Below are 26813 nucleotides of genomic sequence, written 5' to 3'. Positions count from 1 at the left end.
TGTTACATGTGAACCAGGTCTTGGGGTCAAAAAGGAATCTTCCTCTGCTTCAGAATGGCTATTAACCTTAATTATATTTGTGTTGCCCTGAAGCATCTGACTAGGCTCACTTGTTTGAGTGATCAGAGCATATTCTGCAGGCACTGAAAAGAAGGGGGTTAGGCCAAACCACTTCCTTCTAATTTTTTCCTACCTAAAAGGGCGAAACTAAACATGATGTTAAATGTAATGTGTTATTGCATTTAATGTGCATGTTTTAAAATTTTTAAATAGCCGCTACATGGGGTGGGTGGGTGCAGAAGCATAATTGGGACTGTGGTTGGTGGGGAGGGGAAAATTAACCTCTCCCCCTTGTATTGTAGAAAAGCTCCCATGGGTACCAGTGAGGACTTTCATCCCAATACAGAACAGCAGCAGGGGTGATTATAGTCAGAAGTGTGTGCGTGTGTGTGTGTGCGCGCGTGTGCGCGTGGCGTGGTTTCAATACTGTGGAGTCTGTAAAGTTGCTGTTAATTGTACTCTGCTGGTTAGGGAAATGATTGATTCATTTTTTAGAGTAGTAGTAAGATGTCTTTGAGAGTGCCTTGGAGAGTTGCATAATAAAGCTTTGAGGATGATTTTAAAAGAGAAAGTTTATCTCTTTTTATTTGCTTATAATAAGGGGGTAGTCTTGTGTATTTGTGACTTTAACAGAACTGTGTAATGGACTGTCAGAAGATGTGGGGGAGCTGCCACACTGGTCGCAAAAAACAGAGATAACAGGAGTAGGTAAAATATCTTTTATTGGACCAATTTATGGCAAATTAATATGTAACCCTTGAATTCCTATGGAATTTGTCATCATATGGAATTAGTCCAGTAAAAGATGTGTTTGCCTGCTTTGCATCTGCTATAATGAGCAAATCTTGGCTGCTCTCTGGAGATTTTTTTTTTTTTTTTGCTTCTGAGAAATTGGCCCAGCTAAGTAGGTGGGAATTGGTTGTGGGATCATGCATTGCCCTCTTCGCAGCCCTTCTGTCCTTTTGTAGTTCCCTAGTCAGCCTTAATTATGGTCAGGCATTACAATGGTATAGTTAAGCATGGCTAACATTAACCAGGGTTTGGTAACCTGCTTTAGACCCTGGTTTCAAATCCTTGTTAAGAGGATATTCTGGTTAACATTAACCATAGTTAATGAAAGTGCTGATGTATTGCCTAATCATGGTGAAGGCATGGGGATAGATATTCATGCTTGAAAGAGAATGGGAATGTGATCCTCCTCTTGGTTTCTTGATCTTGGTTAAAGGGTCACTAGTGTTATGTCTGTATTGGCCAGGATAGAGCCGTATTGAACTTCCACTAGTTAGAGTTAGGCTTGACCTCAATTGCTTCTCCTACTTTTCTTAGCTTCTATACAGCAGGACACAAGGTACCTTAAATAACATGAGTTGCCACTTTCCTTTCAGCTTCTGGCCTGTTCCTTTAATTAATACAAGCAATTAAAAATCTTCCCTGGTATCTTCATATCTACTACTTTAAAAGCAAAAGTGGATGGATGTCGAGGTTTTCTCTTTTGTCTTAAGCACTGTTAAGAATTTTGGTCAAACAACCCTCTTTGTTTACATAGTTCTGCAGCACCATGGTTTTATCTATCTATTGCTGTCCTCCTTGTTCAGGCAGTACAAAGACAAGGAAGAAGAACACCAGAGTGGGTTTTTCTCAGCCTTGACCAACATGGTAAGAAGTGAGCGTGTGTTGCTGGCCAGTGCTTGCCACGTGAGGGGCCCAGTTAAAAACTTGTGAAATATAATATACAATATTCCTATAGACATTAAAACAGATTCTGACTCCAGATAGAATTTGTAGCATCAGTATTATTTTGAGAGTTACAAGCCAGCTCTTCTTGGGGGAAGATCTCAGTAGATCCTAAAGCTGTGCAATACTGCTTCTTTCCATAGGTGGGCAGCATGTTCATAGCTGATGCTGATGAGAAAATCTCAGTCCAGTAAGTACATTCATCAGATGGCAATTTGTCACTTTGATTTAGAAATATAAAATGTTACGCAGTGCTGACTTTCACTTAACATAAAGATATATAGCAAGAGAAGATTAGCACTAGCTCAGCAGCCTGTATTGGAGATGATAACATTTAGTCTGGTACATGAGCGAATTAGCAGATGCTGCAGTTACACTCTGGATTTGTTAGGGCAGAACACTATGCATTGGGAATGGAAAGAAAATGGGACAGGTAGGAAGGAGGAATTGTCATACTCAGCACTTGGGTACCATTACTCAGGAGCAGGGAACTTGTTTAGCACTGATGACCACATCAGAAAGTTTGCCACATTCAAGCTTAACTTAAAACAAACAAAAAATTACTTGGTGCCTATAGAGTCTCGTAGAGCTGTGTCAGCGCCTTGGTTTCCTGAGAAGCTGAAGGCAATAAAACAATTGGGTTGAAGGCTAGAACTCAGATGGCAGCAAATTCACCATGAGCCAGTGTGATGTAGCGGTTAGAATTTTGACTGGGATTCAGGAGATTCTAGTCCCCACTCGTCCATGAAGCTCACTGGGTGACTTTGGGCCAGTACTGACTCTCAGCCTAACCTACCTCACACGGTTGTTGTGAGGATAAAATGGAGAGGATGAGGACCATGTAAACCACTTTGGGTTCCTTGCAAGAGGAAAAAAGGCAGGTTATAAATGTAATAAATAAATAAATTACAGTCAAGAGCCCATTTAGGGACTTATGCTTAGCAACGATAGCAGCAGAGTAATTGTACTTTGTTGCCACCGTTGCATCCTCACAGTGTCAACCAGTGGAGCTATTTAGGGTGACTAATAGTCTCCTTGATAGAGGCCTGGGAGAGCAGAATGTGAAGTGTTCAGAAGCCCACTGTGATCAGTTTGCAGATAAAATTGCTCACATTTGCATTGATTTAGATGCTATGGTTTCAGTGTAGTCAGAGATGGATGGGGTTATCTTGTCATGTTGTTTATATATACTTTTTGCTTGTGCAGCCTGTGAATGTGGACAAGTGGCTTGGAGGGTTGAGGCCTACCACTTATTCTCTGGGTCCATGCCCTTTTTGGGTAATAAAAGCAGCCAGGTTTAGCGACTTGGATTTTGGAGGTGGTTAATACCTCCTTTAGGCAAGGCATGGTCCACACTGTTCTGAAGAAAGCAGTGGTGCTGCCTTTGTTAAAGAAATCAAGTCTGGTCCTGATAATTTTTGATAACTATTGTCCAGTCTCTAGCCTGCCTTTTGGGGGCAAGGTACTGGAGATGGTGGTGGCCTCTTCACTCCAGGTGCTCTTGGAGAATACAGATCATTTAGATCCATTCTATTCTAGATTCTGGCTTGGGGTTGGGATGGAAACAGCCTTGGTCACCCTGGTGGATAACTGATGCTGGGAACTGCATAGGAGTGAAACCCTGCTGGTTCTTTTAGATCACTCAATACCATTGACCATTCTTACTTATTTAAGAATCCTGTTGTTTTTGAGACTGACCTATGTTTTATAATTAATTTTGTGCTGTTGCCTGGCTTTATTGAATTTGGTTTTATTGTACTTTATGCTTTTATTTATTGTTGTGAGCTGCCTTGTAAGGACTACAACCTAAAAGGCAGGCTATAAATGTGGTTATAAATAAATTCATATGCACTGCATGTTGGCCACCTGAATCTGGAGGGAATGACTAGGGATGTGTGAAAAACTCATTCCAGTTCATTTTCGACCAAAATTTACCCAGTTCACATCTCCCAGAACTAAACATGGACCTGAACGCAACCTGCAGTGAAAGTGTACATTTCTGAGATTGCAGTGTGATTCGCAGAACAAAAAAAGCATACCAAAATGCATACATTTAAAAAAATGTGCATCAAAAATGCATACTTTTGAAAATTGTTCAGGTTGATGCATATATTTGGAACAATGTGCACGAAAATATGCACAAAATTTCATGCACCTCCCCCCCACCCCACACACATAAAGTTAACAATCTGATACAGACACAAGTCAGAATGAGCTTCAAGATGGAATTTGGAAAATCTTGACAAGCTCGAGTTTTGCCAAGTCCTACATCCCTAGGTATGACACGTGGCATGACTTTGCCTTAGTCCTTGGGACTAAGATAGGATGTGTGTAATTTTTTGCCAAGTTTCTAGTAGTTCTGGAAGCCCCGAGGAAAGAAAACCTAAAAGGGTCTAGCTTTCCAATATGATGCTTTTGGTTGTCAAGCTAGGTGCCCAGTGTTGCCAAGTGGTGTTGAGGGGGGATTAGTGATCCAGGATGTTACATACATTACTGCAACAAATGAGTTTGCCTTTTGTTCTATTTGTAGAACCAATGAGGCTATCCTTTTGGCCCTTTATGAAGCTGTTCATTTGAACCGAAACTTCATCACTGTATTGGCACAGGTGTGGTACAATTTGTTTTTGTATATCTGAGGCTGTGAGTGGAATCTGCTGCTGCTCTAACAGATCTTGGAACTCATCCTATTTTTTGTCAAATGCATTGTTTGCCCATAATGGTGTGAGCACATGGGACAAGCCTTGCTTTGACTTCATTAGCTTAGGGAGCAAATACTCCATGCTATGTTGGCTCTTTCTCTTCCTCCTCCCCCTGCCCCCCAGCCCCAAATAAGAAAAGACAGGAGGTTGATCTTGCCGCCCATATCCTCCTGAGCTCCTGGGAGGATTGCAGACAAGTCTGTTGCTGAAACATCCCTGAAACAGGATGTGAAACGTCCTTATTAACTACCAAGTAAGGAGAGAAGCTTAAGGCTATATTGAATTTGTGGGATCGTTTGTGCAGTGTGTGCATGTTATGGGGCAAGCTAGTACTATGCACCTAAAGGAAATCAACCCTGACTGCTCATTAGAAGGACAGATACTGAAGCTGAAGCTCCAATATTTTGGCCACCTAATGTGAAGAGAAAACTCTCTGGAAAAGACCCTGATGCTGGGAAAGATTGAAGACAAAAGGAGAAGGGGACGGCAGAGGATGAGATGGCTAGATAGCATCACCGATGCAATGAATATGGACTTGAGCACACTCCGGGGGAGAGCGCAGGACAGGAAGGCCTGGCATGCTGTGGTTCATGGGGTCACGAAGAGTCGGACACGACTGAAGGACTGAACAACAACAACAGTACTATGCAGAATGGCTCTCTTTTCCTCCTTGAATTCTGCAAGTCAACCTGTGTAAGTGGGAACAGACACCCTTGCGGCGGGGGTAGCTAGTCCTGGAGCAAAGGAAATGTTCAGTTTGGCCAGGAACGGCAGAGATTGCTATAATCCCCTAGAATCAAGGGCTTTGCGTAGTTCTCTCTGCTGACTGGTGTCCAGACCTGTTCCATACTACATCCTGCTCTTAAAGCCTTTTGAACATTGCTTTCAATCTCTGCCTTTCTGTTTTATTCTATCTACCTGAACTAAAAAAAATCTTCTTCCCTCTTACCTGAATTAAAGGGTACTGACAGGATTGGTCTTAGCAGCCTTTACTACTTGGTTTGTGCTCTTGCCATCTTTGCTTGTGCAGTCTTTGATCTGGCTTTCTTCAGGTTGTAGGTTTTTGCAAAAAAGTGAGTTTTTATTATTCTGCGCAAGCAGTTATTGCAGGATTGAGCCCTGTTCCCGAATGCTCCTAAATGTTGCCACAGTAAATGTGATGGCATTGTTTTAAATCAGGTTTAAATGAATCTGAACTGGATCAAGCTATTACCCTGGTGCTAGCACACTTGTGTTGCTCAAGTTAATCTTTTGAAGGCCTAAAAGGTACTAAATTCATTCTAATAATAAACCTGGCAAACCTGGCATAAATACACTTGGCATGTGTATTTATTTGATGTTGGAATCAGCTAAAACGTGAATAATTCCATGTGGTTTTGAGTAGCTTTGTTCAGTTTGCTTTGCATAGGCTGTGGACTACAGAGCAGAGCTGAACAGGGTATATGTTGGTTTAACAGCTTTTTGGTGGAGCTAGGCAGGAGTTGCTATAGCTTGCACAAAATTATATTGGAAGTTATGTTTCAGAAATGCTGTGCCAATCTCTTGCTGCTAGGCGGTGCTGTTATTCCTTAGCTGGCACAGGAGTTATAAAACTCCATTATAGCAAAATTCAGGCTTTTGTTCATAAGATGTTTGCCCGTAGTATTTTCAATGGACAGTTCATTTCAAAGCTTGCTGTAGAGGTTGGTTTCAAAAACCAAATCTACCACAGTTGGCCATGTGTTCTCTTACAAGATGGGCTGATAAGAGTCCATTATTAAACTAGACCTTTTAGATCTCTGACATGGCAAGCCCCTGTGTGAACTTTCATGAAATGGTGTGCAGTTAAAAGCAGATTGGTAGTTTTAGAATACGTTTCAAATCATTGCACTGCTTGCTGCTGAGAGAACATTTGGAGGTACATTGGTATGAAAGGCATTCTGCGAAACAGACTTCATTATTTCACTGTTGGATATAAAATAGAATAGTATGAGGATCTGAAATCTTGTCTGTACTCATGGATGACAGTGACACAAATGGAACCCTATTGAGAGTAAAGTTAAATCAGAAATTAGGTGGGGAGCTGCTGGCAGAGATGAAATGCAGAGAGGAACTATAGGAAGAAGGCAGAGAAAATCAGCAACAGTAATATTTACATAGCCATGTCCTCTCCCGAAGCACTTGGGTTTAGCAGTGGGGTGGTAACATGATGCATTGACTTGCTCTTTAAACAAGAATATATTGAGTGAGGGAATATAAGGACAGGGAGGAAAATATTGCTTTCACAGCAACTGTAATGTTTGGAGGGCAGAAGACTCTTTAAGAGCCATGCTTTGCAGTATTTTCCATACACATGGAAACAGAATTACAGATTTCAGCAGGGATTGCAGGTCCAGTCAGGTAGTAGAGGAGGAATACCCACAGTACCAGGAGTGGGATGGAGATGGAGCATGTAACGTAGTACAGGCTTTATGGAATATAACTGATATGCATGTGTTTGATTTCTAGAGTCATCCTGAAATTGGTTTGGTGACCATGCCAGTAAGCCCAGTTCCAACAACTCCAGTCACTCCACTTGGGACCACACCACCTTCTTCTGATGGTGAGCTGTTTTACCTATTAATTGGTTGCCTGTGACACGTTTTGGGCAAGGTAGCAACTGGCCACTCGATCCAGAGAAAGCTCAAGACTTCATAGTTAGATACTAAGATTTTCAACTGTACCTGGAACCCCACCACCAGCAAGAATGAAACACAGCACAGTGGTTTCATGTGGCTCAGTAATAAATTGGCCCCAGATGAGAATTTTCCTGCAACTGTTTTTGTGATGTGGGAAGTCAGTTGTCCTTAGGTAGGAGGCAGTACGCAGCTGGGTGTGCAGGGTTGTAGGTGGTCGTCCTGGAGAAAATAGGATAAATTGTTTATACCTGATTGCATAGTTTCCCTGTGTGTGTTGACTGCTTTATACAGCACAAATGGCATAATGGAAGAATGTGATGGGTTTGAATAGAGCTCAGTTTGTAAGAGTCTCAGGGTGGGAGCTGTGTGTTTCACCCTCTTACAGCTTCTATTCAGGTCACTCTGATATCATAGCAGAAGAGTATTCTTCTCTGGGAGGATAAATTCTTCTTGGTTGCCATGGATATCAAAAGCCTCAGTTTTAAAAAATTATGTCTTCTACCTCTGCGTATGTATTCCATATGATGCCGAGGGTTGGGAGCTGCTTAGGCTTCTTTCAGATTGTTCATTGCAAATGTATCCACCCACACACTTTTTTTTATACAGCAGGCAAAATGTGTGCTTACCTTCATCTCTCTCTCTCTCTTTCTTTTTAATTTAAATAGATAAACCCAGACTTCCACAGACAGGAATAGTGAGCACTGCCTTCCTATTGCTGGGAGGCTGATTAACAATAATAGAGGAATGTTTATTTTGACCTGCATCAGTAAAGGCCTTTCTTCACTTATGCTTTTCATCCCTCCTTTGTCCTCTTAGTGATTCAAAGCACAAGTCTACTTTGTCTTCCTCCCCAAGATTGTTGACTCTGTTTTTTTTAAAAAAGGCATGCAAGGATTACTCTCCCTGCCTTCCGACTCCTTCGTAAAGCCCTAGCAATGTAGTAATAAAATATTAGCCTGGCTCATTTCAGTCTCAGAGTGAAAGGCCACTTTTGCTTTTGGTTTGCCTCCTGAAAAGAATTTAGTTGAGCTCCTGTACATGTGGTTCTTGGTGCTTTCCCAGCTGCTGAAGTTTGCAAACAGGCTTAAGGTCTGAAACCACTTCCTCTGCATCTTACTAGAAGCATGGATTAAATACCCTTTTAAAGTTTCAAAATAAATACCTGTTCCTTTTATGAAAGAGTCAAAGCTGCAAGGATTGAGCTATGATAAGTAGTAACTTCCTGCACAGTGATTAAAAAGAAAGAAAGAGATCCATCTTTTTCTGTTGTTGCATGAACTGTGTCTAAGGTGCCCGTCACCATGGTATCTTAAGTGCTGATTTTGTTTGCTGCTGTTAAATATTCATTCCTGGTGTGCATCATAGCAGCTTCAGAAGGACCCATTATAGCTGTTGAATACATATTAGCTAAATATTTGAGTGGATTAGGGCTACTGTGGGAAGGCTGCATACTTGTGATGGCAGAGTTTGCTGCTGAGCTGTGGGCCTGTTAGCAATGAGCTGAGAGCAGCCTCCTTGCTTGTTAAATATAGAGGAATGACCGCAGAAGAGAACTCAGTCCAGCACCCAATTTCAAACTGCCTTATTATGCTCATGGTACCTCGCTGGTGCCACAGAAGTAAGGCAGCAAAGTATATGTAGGCCTTGCAACGTTAAGTCATTGTATTCTAAGGATATGGTTCCTAAACCCAGCAGTGTCCTCGTCCAGAAATGTTTTTCCCTTAAGAAAAGGCATGTAAGACTTTGCTGTACTGGTTCTTCATTCGATAGAAGGGAAAAGCCCATAGGGTTTTGAGGCTGCCAGGCACTGTTAATGGTCAAAGAGATTCATGTCCTTTCTGGAAGCAGTAGAGTGAAGGGAAAGAAAGATGAACTCCTTGCTTGGGCTTCAGCTGAAGCTCAGCCCTGGGGTTCTTTTTATGTCCCATACTTGGAACCTTTGAGGGGTGATGAAACACATGTATGGATATTGTAAGAAAGGGGAACTAGTGAAGAATATGCTAATCTGGATGAACACAGTTGAGTCTTTTGTTCATGCCTCATCAGTTATCTGGCTGTCTCAGGACTAGGCAGCTGGGAACAGAAAAGATATCACGCTGAGGCTTTTGAGCTTTGTTCATGTAGGGCCACACTTGGAGAACAAGGTATCTGGCAGGGTGACAAAAGCACTACAAAAATGAAATATTTCTATGGTAGTGGATGGTCCTATCCCATGGCAGGCAGGAGGTGGGTGGGTTGGGGCTGAAGAGAAATACCTGTAAGATAGGATTCTGTCATAATAGAAGTACCTTCTTGACCTCCACTAGGAGGGCTTTCGGAACTGCTATGTGATGAGCAAATCTTATCTGACCTTTCCCAGTTATAAGCACTGTGGAGCTACCTCTGGATGCCGACGTGCAGACCAGCAACCTCCTGATAACGTTCTTAAAGTACAGCTCCATCGTCATGCAGGACACCAAAGGTAAACAATTGTGTTGACATAGCTTTATATTTCTGAAATCTGTTGGGGCGTGGGATGTGTGCATGTGTGTGTGAGGAGGAGAGGGATGTTGCTAGTTGGACTGCATACAGAAATCGGACTCTATGTGGAGATGAAAGTTCTTCACATTGAGAGAATGAACTGATTTTTCATTGCCAGGTGGCAATTACTGGAGACTAGGGAGCCCTAATGCTGAAGGGAAGAAAAACTAAATATAGAAGAGGAGAAAGTATAGTTCATAATAGCCAGAGGAGAGTCTTGCTATGTCCTCCCTAGGAGGACAAGCAGATGTAGTTTTCTGCTAAGGGGGCTGCAGGGAGCGGGGAGGAGAGATTTTTTCCATGGCATCTTCTGAAGAAGGGCTCAAGAAATAACTGTAGTGGCTATTTTCCCACCAAGGTTACCACTCAGTTCCTTTTAAGTTTCCATTGCAGTTCGTGTAACTATGGCATTAAGCAACACAATACAACTTTGTCTCTGGCATGTCTTGTAACAAAGTTTTGCATGAGCTTTTAAAAATTCAACAAAATGCGTCTTCTGAGAGGAAGCTTATATTTCTCCTCCTCTTTTTTAAAATATGCATTTTAATTGATTCTAAATTCCATGTATTCTTTGCTTTAAATGGGGATGTAACTAGGATTCAAGGGTAATCTTGTTCTTTCCTGTAGTTGACTGGATGGACTTGAATGCTGTATGTTAGGGCTGGAGTGTTCTGCCATAGTGGTAATCTGCTACCCTGGTTTTATTAGATTGTTTTGCTGTTGATGGTTAGGCCACCTCTTCAAATGCTCAGTGTGGCTTAGATTTTATAAATCCCCCTAGCCACTACTTTCATGGTGGCGCCCTCTCTTCCTTAGTCCCCTCTTCCTTAGTCCCCCTTCTGTGTTGCTTGAAGCAGAAGAACCAAGCTCTGGCCAGGTACCTAACTGCATAGAACTGGCTTGAGAGTAGAAGTTCTCTGCTTGTCTCTCCCCATCTGTTGCCTAGGACCAAAATTGGCAACCATCTCAGGGGAGCTGTGCCATTTTTATAATGCACTTAGGGCTTGTAAAGAATAGTAAGCTGTTCCGATGCAAAAGCACAAAACATTGGTCTCTGTGTTGCAGATCCATGGCCAATGATGTACTGTTGAACATAGTATGTCACTTGTAATGTGAGTGATCTAACGCTCAGGTACTTAAGATGGAGCAGTAATGCTTGCCATGTAATCCTGAAGGAGGAGGCATGTCTGTAGCAGCACCTGACCAATAAGCCTCAAGATTTTGCAGTGAAAAGATAATAAGGCTGCCTGGGGCTACTTCCTTTGCCTTGCTGGAAGATAAGCCTTTTAGCTTGTTTTTAAATTGTCATCAGTTGAGACCAGGTGTGTTACCTATACTTAAGTGTACCCACATGTAGTTGTGTGTCAGTGTCATTTACATGTACCCACACAACTGGTTCAGATGTCACAATAAACCATGGTTTATTGTGACAGAAATGGGCTGCAGTGAGCCTTGGGTTTGTGCTCCTGCCTCCTCTCTCCTTCTCCAGCATGGCCACAAGGAAAGTGGGTGCTTTTGCTTTCATTTTTGGTGAGCCACCATTTAGTATTGCATATGAACCTGACAAACTGTGGTTAATCTTAACTATGGTTTGTTTGAAACAAGCCAACTTCAAACCATGGGAAGTACTTTTGTGGATTATTACTTCAGGTAATGGGATATTTCTAATATCTTGTTAGTCCTTTAAGAGCAACCACATTACATCCAAACTGGGAACTGTGGTTAATGGCTTCCAGAGAAGCCAGGATTTGGAGGCCAACTTTCAACCATAGCTTCATATGGCTTGCTTAAAAGCTATTAGCCACAGCTTTCCCGTTTGGATATAATGGGAAGCTATGATTAACTGTGGCTTCTTTCCCCACTTGCACAAAGGGAGGAGTAAAGTGGGAGCAAAAGAGCTGTTTTCAGGTGTGTGAAACTGGTACACATCCTGCCTTGTTAAGCCAGGATTTAATCGTGTGAACCAGGCCAGTGTAAGTTATTAAGAGCTTGTTCCACTGTCTGACAAGCAGTAGTATTTGACTGTTATTTACAGGTTAGTATAAACTCTACGAGAAATGATATCTCTGCAGCAACAGAAAAACTAATGGCCTTATCCCATAGGTGATATTTCCAAAAAAAGTGGAAAAGATTAATATTGAAGATGCTAAAAGAGGAGAGAGTACCAAACCAGCCCCAACAAAGCAAAAGCCTTGTTATAGATATCTGGGGCCCTATAGTTTCTCTGTTAGGCCTGTAGATGAAGAGCTGTTGGTGCCTCCCCTCTTGCTCTGTTGTTCTGCCTATGGGGCACTGTGCTTCTTGATCCATATACTGACCCTTTGGTATATCAAGGTTTAGTGGCTCATGTGGGACCTGTTGTTGTTCATTTGCAGATGAACACAGGCTCCACAGCGGCAAGCTCTGTCTGATTATTCTGACCTGCATAGCAGAGGTAAGTCCCACTGCTTATGTCCTCCATCTCATTAGCACATCCATTAGCCTCTAGCCTATGACCTGGTACTATGTTTGCATTCCTTCACCTCCTTTCTTCTGGAAGCTGAATTAAAACCACCACAGTTCAGAAAGTTAACCATTTGCTGAGAGTCAGCTCACCAAACTCATCCTCCCCTCCTGTCTACTACTACTATTCTGATACAGAATGTTTAGTGCAGCAAATGTGGGAGATCCGTTAGGCCACCCTTCCCCAACCTGGTGCCCTCCAGATGTGTTGGACTACAACTCCCATCATGCTCAGCCAGCATATTGAAACATGTTGGATTTCAGGCTGGCAAGCGCATCTGTTTCCCCAGGTGTTAAAAAAAATAGTGGTACTTCCACAGCGAGAAGGAGGTACTTTATTTAAGTGATACAAAGGCAAATAGGAAGTAATAACTTTAGTGACAATGGGTTTGTCAAAATGCCACCCTAAAACTTTCTTTTTCTGTTATTGTAGGAAGGAAGTGGGGAGAAGCTTTCATGTCAATTCTGTAGGGCACATAAACATTTTCCTGACACTTTCAGCTACGATGAGCAAAGGGAAGCAGAAATTAGTTAAAAAGTGCACACTAGTGAAGTTTTAACAATTTGTTTTTTGAGCTGGGATGTTCAACTAGATGGGGAGTCCATTTGAAACCATCTGTTAGGATTGGTATTTATCCGTAGTTCCATGCATGAGTGCTGTCTTTCAACACTGGCTTAGAGTTCAAATTGCGTAACCATGCTTATTCTAGTCTCACCCCTCCGCTTCTTCTGTAGGACCAGTATGCAAATGCTTTTCTTCATGATGACAACATGAATTTTCGAGTAAACCTCCACAGAATGGTGAGTCTTCCTCACTAAGAGCCCGTGTTTGTCAAGCTGCCATGAAGTCTTGGAGCTTCACCACATGAGGCTAAAATCCCACATCTTACCGGGGCTTCTGCTTCAGGATTCTTTGCGGGATTAAAATTGGCTCCTTTACATTTGCGGACACGTGTTTTGAATCAGGGATTTCCTTTCTCAGCAAGTTCTATATGTTTCATTTTACAGCCACTAGATGGTGCTTTGGTTATATTGGAACTGTACAATTACAAACAGCTGATACATTGGATTAACATTCCTTATTGGGTTATCTCCATTCTTTTTAAAAGTGGGATAAAGGTCAGAAAGTGCAGGAGACACCCTGGAGATTATCAACGTTGTGTAAAGGACCCACAAAATTTCATGAATGACCAATCACCAGTGTTCACTAAAAGCCTTGTGTAGAAATGCTCTTGGATTCATTAGCTGCTTAGGTCTTTTTTGTCATTCCAGGCAAATAGGTGCTTTGACATTAGGCATGTGTAGTGATGCTAGGAAATATTTGGAAGCTTACTTAATGTGGACTAAATAGTATTTAATACATGTAAAACAACCAAGGTAGCTAAAGAGCATTTCAAATGCATCAGGACATCATACATTAATCCTGAAGAGACCCAGGTCAACGAAGTTGCAGACTTGTGCCTCCTTCCCAGCACTGTAAGAAACATCTTTTACCCATGTATTGAACTTGAACAAACCTAGAAGTGAATAAAATGTTTGATTAGTCAACATTTGGGTATCTGGGAGCCCAGGCCTAAACTCTGGAGTGGCAGTTTTAAACTGTATTAATGAAAGATTAATCTGGGGTATATTCTACAATCTAGAATAAGAGAATGGTTTTATGTATGCCATGGCACAGATGTTCAGTGTTGTAGGCTGCCCCTTGATTCCTAATTTTAAGGATTTGTATGAGGACTTGCCTGCCTGGTGTATGGTATGATGGTGTCCGTGCTGTTAGCTGGATTTTTGATCTTGAAACCTCTGAAGTTCTCAAAACTTTGAAAGAGTTTTTAAAAGCATATAAAATGTGCAGTCTGCCAGCAAACCATCTTAGAAAACTACAGAGACCTGTGATAAAATGAGTTGTATGTGTCCAATTTTACCTAGTGAGAGAAATTCCCCAAAGGCTGAAATCTAAAGTTTCTCTATTTCAGTCAGTTGGTTTTTCCTTTGATCCCCCTGTCCGAGTTCCCTCACTTTTGATCCAAGTTTGATAATTTCACTGCCACCAACAGAAGCCCAAACAACATAAAAACTATAATTAGACATTTCTGAATGTTTAACCTCCTCAGTGTCCCTGGGTAACGCTTTGGAAAATGTTCTCCAGCTGATTATGGGCCAAAGTTCCAGCTCCTGGGAGCTACTCAAGACTGAAACTGTTAAAACACAGTAACACCCCTCCACCCCACCCTACTTTTCTTTTTACAATAGCATAACAATTAGGTGTGGTTGGATAGCAGAAAACGCAAAACAATAAATCTGCACAGGCAGATTCTTAAAATAAAAAAGGACAAAAGTTTACAGAAAACATGCTTCTACTGAAATTACAAAATAAGTAAGAAAATAATTATATTTCACAAGTTCATGAGCAACGAAAGACAGTACATTGGATAAGTGCTCTTTCTCTCCATACATGCTCCCCAGGTCTTCCAAAGTGTAGGCTTATTTACTTTCGTTATTGAGAATTTACTTATTTAGACCATGATTTGAGGCATGGGTGCTTTAGCCAGTCTGAGTGTCCTGGTCCTCAGTGTAGCCAGGCTGTTTCAGTGCATCCTGAGGAATTTCTAGAATGTGTGTGTCCTTGAGTCCTTATATTCGACGGTGCTTCTTGGAATGGATGTGCCCCCTTTAAAGATCTTTCACCGCTATATATCCCCTTTCTGGACTCCATCTTGAATCTATAGAAAATTGTATCAGATTCTCTCCCTTGAAGGTTCTAGTGTGGGTTTCTCCAACATGATGCTCATGGAGCCCTGCCAGGGTGCCCATGCCTTATTTTTTTTTATCCCATCCCACAGGACAGCTGGGCATGGTGTGCAGCACTGGATCAGGCTCCAGCTCGCACCATCACCTTAATTTCCACAGAGTGCTTCGGGGGCCACATGGTCTTCCACTTATCCCTAGAAGCACTCTAAGGAAATTAAGGCCAGTGTTATGCTTTGCAGTCTGCCCAGCTGTCTTGGAAAAAGCAGAAAAAAGAAAAAAAAAGAAACTGTTTCCCACCAGTGCCTGGTAAGATATCAAGTGGGGAACCTGCCGAGGAACATGGGGGCAGAGGGCAGTGGAGTGAGCACAATGGAGATCAACTAGGGGACAAGGAGCACCGGGGAGCAACTTGGGCTGGAGTGTGAGGCAATGAGGAGTGGTGGACTGTTTTTCTCCCCCAAGTTTGAAGGTGCTGTTTTGGGGAAGACCCCCCATTCCTCTGGTGATCTGTGACCTCCCTACCATTGACTCTGATCCAGATCAGTTATGTTGTAGAATATCAGGCATCTCTACTGTAGCTCTACATCGGTATTAATTTGCATATTTGGTCTTAAAAGTTAATGGACTGGTTTGGACATGATGGATAAGCTGGGCTTCTAGGGGAACATCGTTTATGACCACCATGGTCCATGGTTTGTTTATTGTCCTTCGGCCTATAGTTTGTTTACTGTGATGTGTGAACAAGGAACTGTGACTTGTTTCTCTCCCACAGGTCAGAGTCATAAGCCAGCCAGAGTTGCTGCCTCATTCACGCTAAACCAGAATTCTTTAGAATTCCTTAGAATTTTGTCTTATTGTGCTGTGTGAACACAGCCAATAAGTTGGGACGAATCCACAAAGATGCATCTTTCTGATGTCATTCAGACATAATGCCAAATCATGGATTGGTGTTACAGGAACAACCAGCCCTGGACTTGTATGCTTCTTCTTTGCACTGGAATTGTCTTCCTTTGATCCTGGAGTGCAGCAAATCATAGCTTAGCTTGCCATTTAATTCAAATTGGCAAACTCTGGTCAAATGCAACCACTGATTGGCATTCTGTCTGAACCACTCCTTTGTGGAATGAGAGCAGTCTTTTCCAGCATGTTAAACACTCTCTATAGGCAAAGGTTTCTCACATCTGAAGACAATCCTTCTGGGAGGCAGAGTTTTCCTTGGGATTCCTGCCCCAATCAGACATGTCGTGTGTGAGTCAGTTTAGTGACACTTGAAACTTTGTACTAGCCAATGGAGAAATGGGCTTTCGAGTAGACCTTAATACATGTGTGTAGGTGTTAATCGCTAATATCCTTTCCTGATCTCAATTATCTGGACAGTGATCTTCCCTAACTATTCCTTACTGGACATTTGATCAGTAGGGATTGGTGGAGGAAGTGTTTTTGCAAGTGATGGGGGTGGGGGGAGTGAATTACAGGAAAACCACTTCCCTTCTCCTGAGATGCGATGCATCACGTTGTTCTCATGGAAATCTTGGTGTTTAGTTTTAATATCTACATAGATAATGTGTGAAAATAATACTCAAAAGGGGGTTTCTGTTAACGGCTTTTTAGTAGATAACACCCGATGGTGATTGCAGTAACCTGGTTGTGAAATTCCCCTCTTTTCCCAGCTGATGGATAAAAACATGACAGCCAATGACTGGATAAAAATCTGCCCTCCTAGCTCAGTATTTTCTCTCCAGCAGTGGCTGACTAATGTGTAGAAGAAAGCCACTAGCACTGCAGCTGCCTAAACCCCAGGCATTACACACCCTGGTCTTTGCTTACAGCCAGATCAGTAAAGTGACTACTCTGGTCTGGGAGAGGGATAAAATCATCCCTTCTGGCAGCAGATATATGTGCATGGAAAACAGCTGAGACAATGCATCTTGGGTCTCATTGCCTAGCACCATCTGATTGTTTCATCTCCATGTGTTTGAAGCCTATGAGACACAGAAAGAAAGCTGCTGACAAGAACCTTCCCTGTCGACCTCTGGTTTGTGCAGTGCTGGGTAAGTGTACTTGCCAGGTACGGTCAGCAGCTTCTCCAAAAATGGGGGCTGAGGGACTGATGCAGACAAGGAAGTATTTGTCAGCTAGGTAGCAATTCTGAAATGCTTCTGATTTACCAATATGGCATCTTCTCGCCTCCCCCCCCACACACCCCGCTTTCTTCTGACAAGGTAAAAAGCAAGTCTTTATAGATAAATCCATCTGAAACTGGTTGCAATGTAATGAACACATTTATTCTAAAGATTTTCAGAGGCTAATGAAGTATCTGTTTTGCCAGCTTTTGTTAGTTAGACAATGTGCTAATATTTAACAAGTTGGGGTGAGTCTGCACATAAATAAAAGTAACTACTGAAGTCTTTAACTAAGAGGCTGGATGAGTCAGTGTGGAGGATTGAATGAAAGGATCCTTTCGATCTCCCTCTGCTTTGCAGTATTGGTGGAAAAGATAGATGAATACTGGCAAAAGTATTTGGGTTACCTTGTCCACCCTGAAATACATAGGCCATGTCTAGAAATAAGAGTGGAGTATTTCTGGAACTCTGTGGTGTCATAAGCCTTTATTGGCTCAGAAGCACATGAACAATTTAAGGTGCTGTTGGGGTTTTGTCAGCTTTACTGTGCTTTAGAACATAACATGTAGTATAAGTCACCCCTTTACATTTTCTTTTATCCCCTGTCACAGCAACTTTGTTGAAACTCATTTTCTGCAGAAATTTACCACTGGTGGCAAGATTTGAAATAAGTAGAATTCTAGGTATCAAAAGTAGGTTTTGATATAGTTAACAATGGGGAAAGTGGACAGCATTTGAAGGATGTGATCCTTGAAACTTAAATGGCATCAACATAGACACCTTTCAAGGCATGCATTTCCCACTAATATATTCCTGGGTTCTTGGAAAAGAGAATAAACTCACATTTAATAATTAAATCTTAATGGCAGCCTTATCATGTATCAGTGCTGATGTAACATTACCCTAAACATGCGTAAAGGATCAGGAATGGGCCATGGGATTGTGTACTCCCTCCATCCAGTCTCTCCTCCCCGGGCCCTACATACAAATTTTACCCACTGCTCTTAACTGTGGTATGTTATGTCTGCACTGATGTTTACAATAGTTAATACTAACTAGGGTAACAACCTAGGATTTGAAACCAGGATTGAAGCTAGCTAGATCGTAGGTCTTTATGGTGATTCCTGTATCCTCTGGTGACTCCTGTATCCTTTTATTCTAGATCTGATGGTGGAGTTCATAATAACGCACATGATGAAAGAGTTTCCCATGGATCTTTATGTGTAAGTAATAGCTGCCTGACTTGGGCCCTAAACCATTTTGAGGTAGTCATCAACAGTCATACCATCTTTTTATTTCTTGACTAGAATTACATGTTCTGATGTAGGGAGGAGATCTGGCGAATTCCAAGGTTTCTGAGAAAATCCTAAGTGTCACGCTTTTATTCAGTGTGCCAAGGAATTGAACACGAAATGAATTCCCACTCTTTCTGAGAGCTTTCCTAAATTACTTCATCAAAAGAACAAGAGCAAAAATCCTAAGTGTTAAAGTCTTTCAAAGCACCAAGCAAGTATAAAACAAAGTAACCTGTATACCAGAAAATGAAAATGGAGTATGTGAAGCATTCCCCAGCAGAGACGGTGAAGTACAGTGTTAATGGCCTGGAAAAGGCCAAAAAGGAATTTGAGGTATTGATGATTTAATGCATGCAAGAACTCACTTAACATAAGAACTTAAGAAGAGCTGTGCTGGATCAGAGCAAAGGCCTATCAAGCTCAGCATACTGTTCCCACAGTGGCCAACCAGATGCCCATGGGAAGCCCACAAGCAGAACATGAGCACAATAGCACCCTTCTCCTCATATTCTCCAGCTACTGATATTGAGAAGCATACGCCTCTGATACTAGAGGTAATATATAGCCATCGTGACTAGTAGACTTTCATAGGTTTATCTTCCCTGAGTTATCTGGCTTCACTTCATTTCACCTGGTTTAGAATTATGTACCAAATGCAGTTCTTGGGGTATGCTTGCGTAGAAAGATTCATAGAATAATTCTTGTGAAGCATCTGTTCCAAAGACCTAGGGCTTATTTGGATGTTAACCCCATCTAACCTTTGGGTATTGTGAGAGATTGGCAGTCCTAACAATGATCAGTTGACAAAGGCATCCCTCTGTTAAATTTCCAGGGCCTTCCTTATTAATTTCTGTAGTAGACCAAAGATGATGAGGTTGTATGGTTTAGTGCTGCACTATAGGCGATAATGCTGCAGATCTGTGTGTGTGCGTGTGCGTGCGTGCATGTGCACGCGCTTCAGCACTACTAGACACATGTCTGCTGGCTGTTGAATGTGTGCCATTGCTCCCATATTGTACATCACAATTATATGCTGTTGATTACGCTGGACTTCCCTCTCTATTTTCTCCAGACGCTGCATTCAAATAGTACACAAGCTGCTTTGCTATCAGAAGAAATGCAGAGTGAGGCTTCATTACACTTGGAGGGAGCTCTGGTCAGGTAAATTCTTGGTCTTACTTTCTCTTCAGCACCATTTTATCATTCATATCCCTTCATAAACTTGAAGATAGTAGTTTGAGTTCAGATTTATTAAAGCAACTTAAGTTACTTGCCCATTAATACCACCCTCCAACAGCTTATGATGGATGATTTCACCAGGAAATGTAATGTGCAGGGAGCAAGGAAGGGAAGAGGTAGCTTTTTAAATCCACCCCTATTAATTGTTTTGTTTTTGTTGAACTGATACTTATCAGTGTCCTCCCATTCAACACTTCCCTGAGTCTCCATCAAATCCAGAAAGGGCAGATACTGGCTCCCTGTCTTTTCGCGGCTCTTTCTTGGAGCAGTTACTGCTGTGGCTCCTGCACTTCAGTACAGGGAGAGCCAATATCTCACCTTTCTGGACTTGCTGGAGACTCGGGAAGTGCTGAACGGGAAGAGCACTGACAAGTGTCGGTATTTTGCCTCTGGAGGATGAAGCACATTGAAGTGGTAGGTTTTCTAATCTCTGATTCTGTGTTGCTGTTCTGTACCTGGAAGCAGGAGAGGCAGGTACGTTTTGAGTACAACTAACCGCTCCCTCTCCAGAAAAGCCTTCCATGGCTTAATAAAGAATAGAAAAGCCCCAGGGTCCTTTCATATAGGACTAATAGCCTGGTTTATTCAGTGAAATTCTTCTTGGCAGGGCTATTGGGAAGCTGTGAAGAATGGTTCTTAAGAGCACTCTGTTAGTTGGCTAGCAGTCTCTCCTTTGTGGCTAAATGCAGCTAGATGAAAACGCTGCCATTGTCTGGCTCTGCATCAGTCATTTCACATTGCCTTTTGTGACATGTGGCACTTCGGGTTTTTCTAAATGCATCTTTGTACAGAGGGTGATGTATGGGTCTATGAATGAATTAACAAGATTTTTGTCCTGTTCACTTTTACGAGTGCTGAGGCTGAAATGATATGGGACTGCTGCTGTAAAATCATTGTCCTTTACTCTCCACCTGGTAAAGTTATTGGTTATAGAATCATAGAATAGTAGGGTTGGAAGGGGCCTACAAGGCCATTGAGTCCAACCCCCTGCTCAATGCAGGAATCCACGTCAGAGCATCCCTGACAGATGGCTGTCCAGCCTCGTCTTGAACGCCTCCAGTGTGGGAGAGCCCATCACCTCCCTAGGTAATCTGGCGGCCTCTCCCAGTAGATCCCAATAGCCAACTCAAGACACAGACGAAAGGATTTCTTTTCAAAGCTTTAATCCTTTTACAACTTAATGACTCTTTCAGATGCTAATCACCAGCGACTAAAGCAAGGAACAGCAGGGTGGCCTAAGCTTCAAGTAGTCAGTTGATCCCCGTTTGAAAGAGAGTCACTTGAAGACCCAGAACTTATGGGCTAAGGAGAGATCCTCCCTCTTTCCCTTGGGTCCATGGGAGGCGGCCGTTGCTTGCGCGCAAACGGGCACTACGCCTCCTTTCCGTGCCCTCCATCGCTCGTCGCTCTTTGCTCTTTGCGTCTGCGTCGAGCATCTAAGAAGCCCCCCTCCCGCATTCTCTCACTGCCAGGGTTGCTATCTATTTTAGGAATGCTGGCAGGAGGAATCTCTGCCAGGTGCTGAGCCTGGGAGGGATGAGCTGGCCCCTCTCCCACGGATAGCTGTTCCTCCTCAGAATCCAAACTGCTCTGAGGCTCTCTGGGCTCAGTTTCCACCCTGACAGTCGTATTGCTCTAACAGTCAGGAAGTTTTTCCTGATGTTCAGCCGGAATCTGGCTTCCTGTAACTTGAGCCCATTATTCCATGTCCTCCACTCTGGGATGATCGAGAAGAGATCTTGGCCTTCCTCTCTGTGACAACCTTTCAAGTACTTGAAGAGCGCTATCATCTCTCCCCTCAGTCTTCTCTTCTCAAGGCTCAACATGCCCAGTTCTTTCAGTCACTCTTCATAGGGCTTTGTTTCCAGTCCCCTGATCATCTTTGTTGTCCTTCTCTGAACCCTCTCCAGTTTGTCTGCATCCTTCTTAAAGTGTGGTGCCCAGAACTGGACACAGTACTCCAGATGAGGCCTAACCAGTGCTGAGTAGAGGGGAACTAGTACTTCCTGGGATTTGGAAGCTATGCTTCTATTAATGCAGCCCAAAAGAGCATTTGTCTTTTTTGCAGCCACATGACATTGTTGGCTCATTCAGCTTGTGATCGACAACATTTCCAAGATCCTTCTCGCTTGTAGTGTTGTTGAGCCACGTATCCCCCATCTTGTAACTGTGCATTTGGTTTCTTTTTCCTTGGTGGTGCAGAATTTGGCATTTATCCCTATTAAATGTCGTTCTGTTGTTTTCTGCCCAACGCTCCAATCTATCCAGATCACTTTTAATTTTGTTTCTGTCTTCCAAAGTATTAGCTATCCCACCCAATTTTGTGTCATCTGCAAATTTGATCAGCGTTCCCTGCACCTCCTCCTCCAAGTCATTAATAAACATGTTGAAGAGCACTGGGCCCAGGACCGAGCCCTGCGGTACACCACTTGTTACCTCTCCCCAGTTTGAGAAGGTCCCATTGATAAGCAATGTAGCCAACTGTGGATCCACCGGATCGTTGTTTCATCTAGCCCACTTTGAGCTAGTTTGCTCATCAGGATATAATGGGGCACTTTATTGAAAGCTTTGCTGAAGTCGAGGTATATGATGTCTATAGCATTCCCACGGTCCACAAGGGAGGTTACTTGATCAAAAAATGAGATCAGATTCGTCTGGCAGGACTTGTTTTTGAGAAATCCATGTTGGCTTTGAGTAATCATGGCATTGTTTTCAAGGTGCTTCCAGATGGATTGCTTTATCATCTGCTCCAGAATTTTCCCAGGGATTGATGTCAGACTGCCTGGTCTGTAGTTCCCAGGTTCCTTCTTTTTACCCTTTTTGAAGACAGGGACAACATTAGCCCTCCTCCAGTCATCTGGCACTTCCACCGTCCTCCATGATTTCTCAAAGAGAATAGACAGGGTTTCTGAGAGTTCTTCTGCCAGTTCCTTTATTACTCTAGGATGCAGTTCATCTGGCCCTGGAGATTTGAACTCATTCAAAGTAATTAGGTGTTCCTTGACCATATGCCTATCAATCTCAAGCTGCAATCCTGCCCCTTCAGCCTGTACTTCGTCTTTATCCACTAAGTCATCTCTGTTGGTTAGGATCAAGTCAGGGATAGCCAATCCTCTAGTTCCTTCCTCTACTTTCTGTAGGAGGAAGTTATCTGCCACACAAGTCAGGAATTTCCTGGAGGGGCCATGTTTTGCAGAATTTGTCTCCCAACAAATATCGGGGAAATTGAAGTCCCCCATTACTACTACATCATGCTTCCTTAAAACATCGGCTATTTGCTTTTCAAAAGTTTCATCCTCGTCTTCTCCTTGATTGGGTGGCCGGTAGTAGACTCCGACCACCAGGTTCCTTGTGTTCTTTGCTCCATTTATTTTGATCCAGATGCACTCGATGGGGCTACCAAGCTCATCCTCCTGTATTTCTGTGCAGAGATATGTATTTTTCACATACAGTGCAACCCGACCTCCCTTTCTGTTCCTCCTGTTCTTTTTGAACAAGTTATATCCTTCAATTGCTGTATTCCAGTCATGAGAGTCATCCCACCAAGTCTCAGTTATACCTATCAAGTCATAATTTCCCTCTTGTATTAAGAGTTCAAGTTCGTTCTGTTTGTTTCCGATACTCTGGGCATTAGTATATAGACATTGAAGACCATGTGCTTCATAGTCTGGCTTTCTTCCTACATGTGTCTGAAGACTATTATTGGGCACTATCAGAGCTGTTCTCCCCGTTGCAGTGCATGCGTCTACGTCCATTGTTACCCCCAACATTACATCTCCCTTCCCCATAGGATTCAGTTTAAAGCCCTCCTGATGAAGTTCTTCATGCTGTGGCCAAACACATTCTTCCCATCCTTTGTGAGGTGCAGCCCGTCCCTTGCCAGCAGCCCATCTTCCAGGAAGTATAACCTGAGGTCCCAGAATCCAAATCTTTCTCATCGGCACCACCTTCATAGTCAGTCATTCACCCGGAGTGTTTTTCATTCCCTTTCTTTCCCTCTTCTAACTACTGGAAGTATGGATGAGAAAACTATCTGGGCCCCAAAGTTCTTGAATTTCCTTCCCAAAACTTCAAAGTCTGATGTGATTTCTTTGTAGCTCCGCTTGGCGGTATCATTTGTTCCCACATGGATGAGAAGAAAGGGATACCTGTCAGTGAGCTTTATGAGTGCAGGCAAGCTTTCAGTCACGTCTCTAATCCGTCCTTCCGGGAGACAACATACCTGGCGAGTCCACGGGTCTTCGTGACATACTTGGGTCTCGATGCCATGCAGCAAGGAGTCTCCCACTACTACCACTCTTCTCTTCTTGTTGTTGTAGGCCTGAGTTTCATCGCCTCTGTTTGACTGACCTTCAGCCTCTTGCTCACTCTCATGTAGGCTCTCCTGTGAGTCTTCCTCTGCAGGCTGTCCTCCAGTCTCATCCGCAAGTACCTGGAATCGGTTCCACAGCTCCACTGCTTCCACTGGTGCAGAGTGGCGTCTAGTTCTTCTTCTCCTAACTGTCACCCTTTTCCAAGGAGTATCCTCTACTCCATTTTTCTTCACCTCAGCATTTCCCACTTCTGCCTCATCTTGCTGTTGCTGTTCAAGCTTCTGGTCTTCCCTTTGCTGCTGTAGTTCCCCCTTTCTGTCCAAGAACTCTTTGTGTTCTCTTATTCCCCGGAGGGTTGACAGTCGCCGCTCCAGTCCACTTTTTCTTCCAGCAGCGTGATCAACTTGCACTTGTTGCAGGTGTAGGCCATATTGTTCTCAGGCAAGAAAACAAACATTGCACACACCTTGCAGGTGACCACCACCGGAGAGTCTTGTCCTTCCATAGCCCCTTTTCCCTTTTTGTGTCTAGCTTTGTGATTGTTCTAGACTAGCCTGTGCTTGCTCCTCTACTCAGTAGAGGTTAAAAGCAGAGTCCCACTGGTGTGGAAGTGTATGTTACAAGACAAATAAATGAAAAAAAGTTAGTTAAAAAATAAAATTAAATGAAAAAATTTAAAAAAATTAAAAAAATGTTAGGGGCCTCCCCCTTGACATCCCCTCCCGAACTTCCCTGGCCAACTCCTGTTTGCTTCCCCTGTTCACTCACTCTGGTCGCTCTCTCTCTGGGAGCTTGCTTGCTTCAATTGGTAAAGTAGGGGAACTTGTGATGCAATAATATCACATCACACATTTTGCATTTCAAAGTGTTGCTGAGGAAGGGAGGAAATATGGGGCTGCTGGTTTTGATGACAGCCTTGCAGTTCCTGTAACGTCTCGTTCCAGCCTGAAGCTCAGAGGGAATGTTCTGCTTAGAGAACTGTTGTGCGAAAATTGTGAGGTGACTATATTTAAGTCATAGAATAGCAATGGGAACTGTACCTAGTAATTCTGGTCATGATCTTGCTTCTTTCGTAACGTTCATATTAGTTTTCTGTGAAATGCTGGCTATGAACACTGGTCAAGTCACTCCCAAATCCAGAACTGTTACTGCCCCATATCAGCAGCTGCAAGCTATGGTTGGTGCTGGCTTTTTACCATAAACATCTACATAGGAAGCTTCCTTATGTTGAGTCTGACCATCGGTAGGTACATCAAGCCCTGCATTGTCAACACTGACTGATAGCAGCTCTCCAGGGTTTCAGGCAAGAATCTTTCCTGGCCTTACATGGAGATGCCAGGAATTGAACTTGGGACTTTCTGCATGCAAAGCATGTACTTTACCTCTGATTTGCAGCCCCTTGCTTCCTTTTCCTTGCTTTCCCCTGTCATTTGGGCTCTCTTGCTTATTTGGTTACCTTCATTGATGTGTGTGTAGAGAGGTATGAATGGTGGTTGGATATGTCTAAGGTTCATAAAAAACACTATAGTTTTTAATTGGGAGGAACTTTCGTAGAGGATTTGAAATTGCAAGAGCTATTTTGGAGAGGGAAGGAGTTGGCAGAGGTTCAAAATCTGAATGGGGATTTTAAAAATGCTTAAAACTATTTCTGATTGGTTGACAAGTATGAACTAAAATTATTAAAATGTACATTAAAATATGTATGGGGGCTTACTAAGCTGGAATATTTATGGAAAGTCGAACTCACAAAGTTGTGTGGATGAATGAAATTCCTCTCCATTCCCTTTTGTTCTTCAGCTAGTTCCTCAAGAGTTGTTTCACCTTTCTGCTGGCAGGCTGCTGTACAGTCTGCTGAGTGTCATACTTGTTTTTCTTTCAGTTGTGACCTGCCTTTGTTAAATTTTAATCCTATTACTCTCTAAAAGCTTCAACGTGGCATCACTTGGCTTGATTTGCTAATTAGCTGGTGTTTACACAAGACTTAAGAAATAAAGGATATGTGCTGACTAAGACTGTAAGTTTTAGCTCTAGAATGCTTTATAAACTTTTAAAAAGTTATTTGCTTTTAATGACTTAGAATTAGCTATTCTATCTATCAAGAGTGATTTTTTAACTTGCATCCCCTAGAAACAACAGCAGGAGGGAGAATATTCCAAGATAGCTAAGATAAGCTTCCACTGACAATTCAAACAAAACAAAAGATGCAATTAAACTAATCTAGAACAATTAAAACTTTAAAGCTGGGAAAAGGAGCTGCTCAAATAACATCTCTTAAGAAGATAATGTGTGTGTGCGCGTGCATGCGTCTGTATTTGTATTTGTATATGTGTGTGTATGTGTATACATACACTGTGAAGGTAACTGGGCTCGTAAGGATCCATGTAGACCAGAATATTCATTCCTGGATTATACTGATGCAGTGGAAAAAAGGAGAAATGCCATTACACAGTGGCAGTGTATTGTCTTTTATTGATGCTGATGATAATTCTTCCTTACGGTTTTTCATATTTGCTTCTAACATTTCAATGGTTCTCTTATTTGAGTTTGATCTGCTTTGATATATTATATGATTTGTTCTGTAATTTTGTGCCTTGCCCTATCGCCGTATGTCCTTTTGTCACTAACCCAGCTGCTGCTGGTGTAGTTGTCATTGTCTTGTTATTGGATTTAAGTTTCATGATTGTACTGATGTTTTCTTTTATGGGGAGAAATCCTTGTTGCAGTAAAAATGTTGTTTTAAATAGCTTGGGACCAGCTAGAGGTAATTATGAACCTGCTTGTGCCCTCATCTTCAGAGATGATGCAAATGGTGACTGGGAATTGGGCCTGTAAAGGCTGAGATGTGGTAGCATCTCAGTGGTAGCATACTCTCTCCAGATAGATTCACAAGTCATCTATGTGTATGTTTTTCATTTAGGTACCA

At 42.5% G+C, this 26813-nt stretch overlaps 1 protein-coding gene across 19 annotated transcripts in view; it reads left to right on the top strand.

Moving 5' to 3' along the window:
• The window catches only part of ARMH3 (armadillo like helical domain containing 3), a 177133-nt gene that overhangs the window by 36978 nt on the left and 113342 nt on the right, over nt 1–26813 (top strand). For 11 of the 19 annotated variants that reach the window (XM_084846557.1, XM_084846559.1, XM_084846569.1 and 8 more), the window contains 11 exons: nt 363–419; nt 1656–1716; nt 1938–1984; nt 4325–4400; nt 6981–7074; nt 9510–9611; nt 12046–12104; nt 12908–12973; nt 16902–16971; nt 18206–18266; nt 19411–19499. In XM_084846557.1, coding sequence (XP_084702683.1) covers nt 363–419; nt 1656–1716; nt 1938–1984; nt 4325–4400; nt 6981–7074; nt 9510–9611; nt 12046–12104; nt 12908–12973; nt 16902–16971; nt 18206–18266; nt 19411–19499 — 782 coding nt within the window. The remainder of the gene's footprint in view (nt 1–362; nt 420–1655; nt 1717–1937; nt 1985–4324; nt 4401–6980; nt 7075–9509; nt 9612–12045; nt 12105–12907; nt 12974–16901; nt 16972–18205; nt 18267–19410; nt 19500–26813) is intronic. The other 8 variants (XM_084846563.1, XM_084846567.1, XM_084846565.1 and 5 more) reach the window with 1 other exon arrangement.

The sequence above is a fragment of the Heloderma suspectum genome, chromosome 3 (assembly GCF_057233095.1).
Source record: "Heloderma suspectum isolate Gila_16-S chromosome 3, 16-S_ref, whole genome shotgun sequence".
Taxonomy (NCBI): Eukaryota; Metazoa; Chordata; class Lepidosauria; order Squamata; family Helodermatidae; genus Heloderma; species Heloderma suspectum.
Note: the sequence above shows the minus strand (reverse complement) of the source record. Positions and strands in the feature narration are given on the sequence as shown.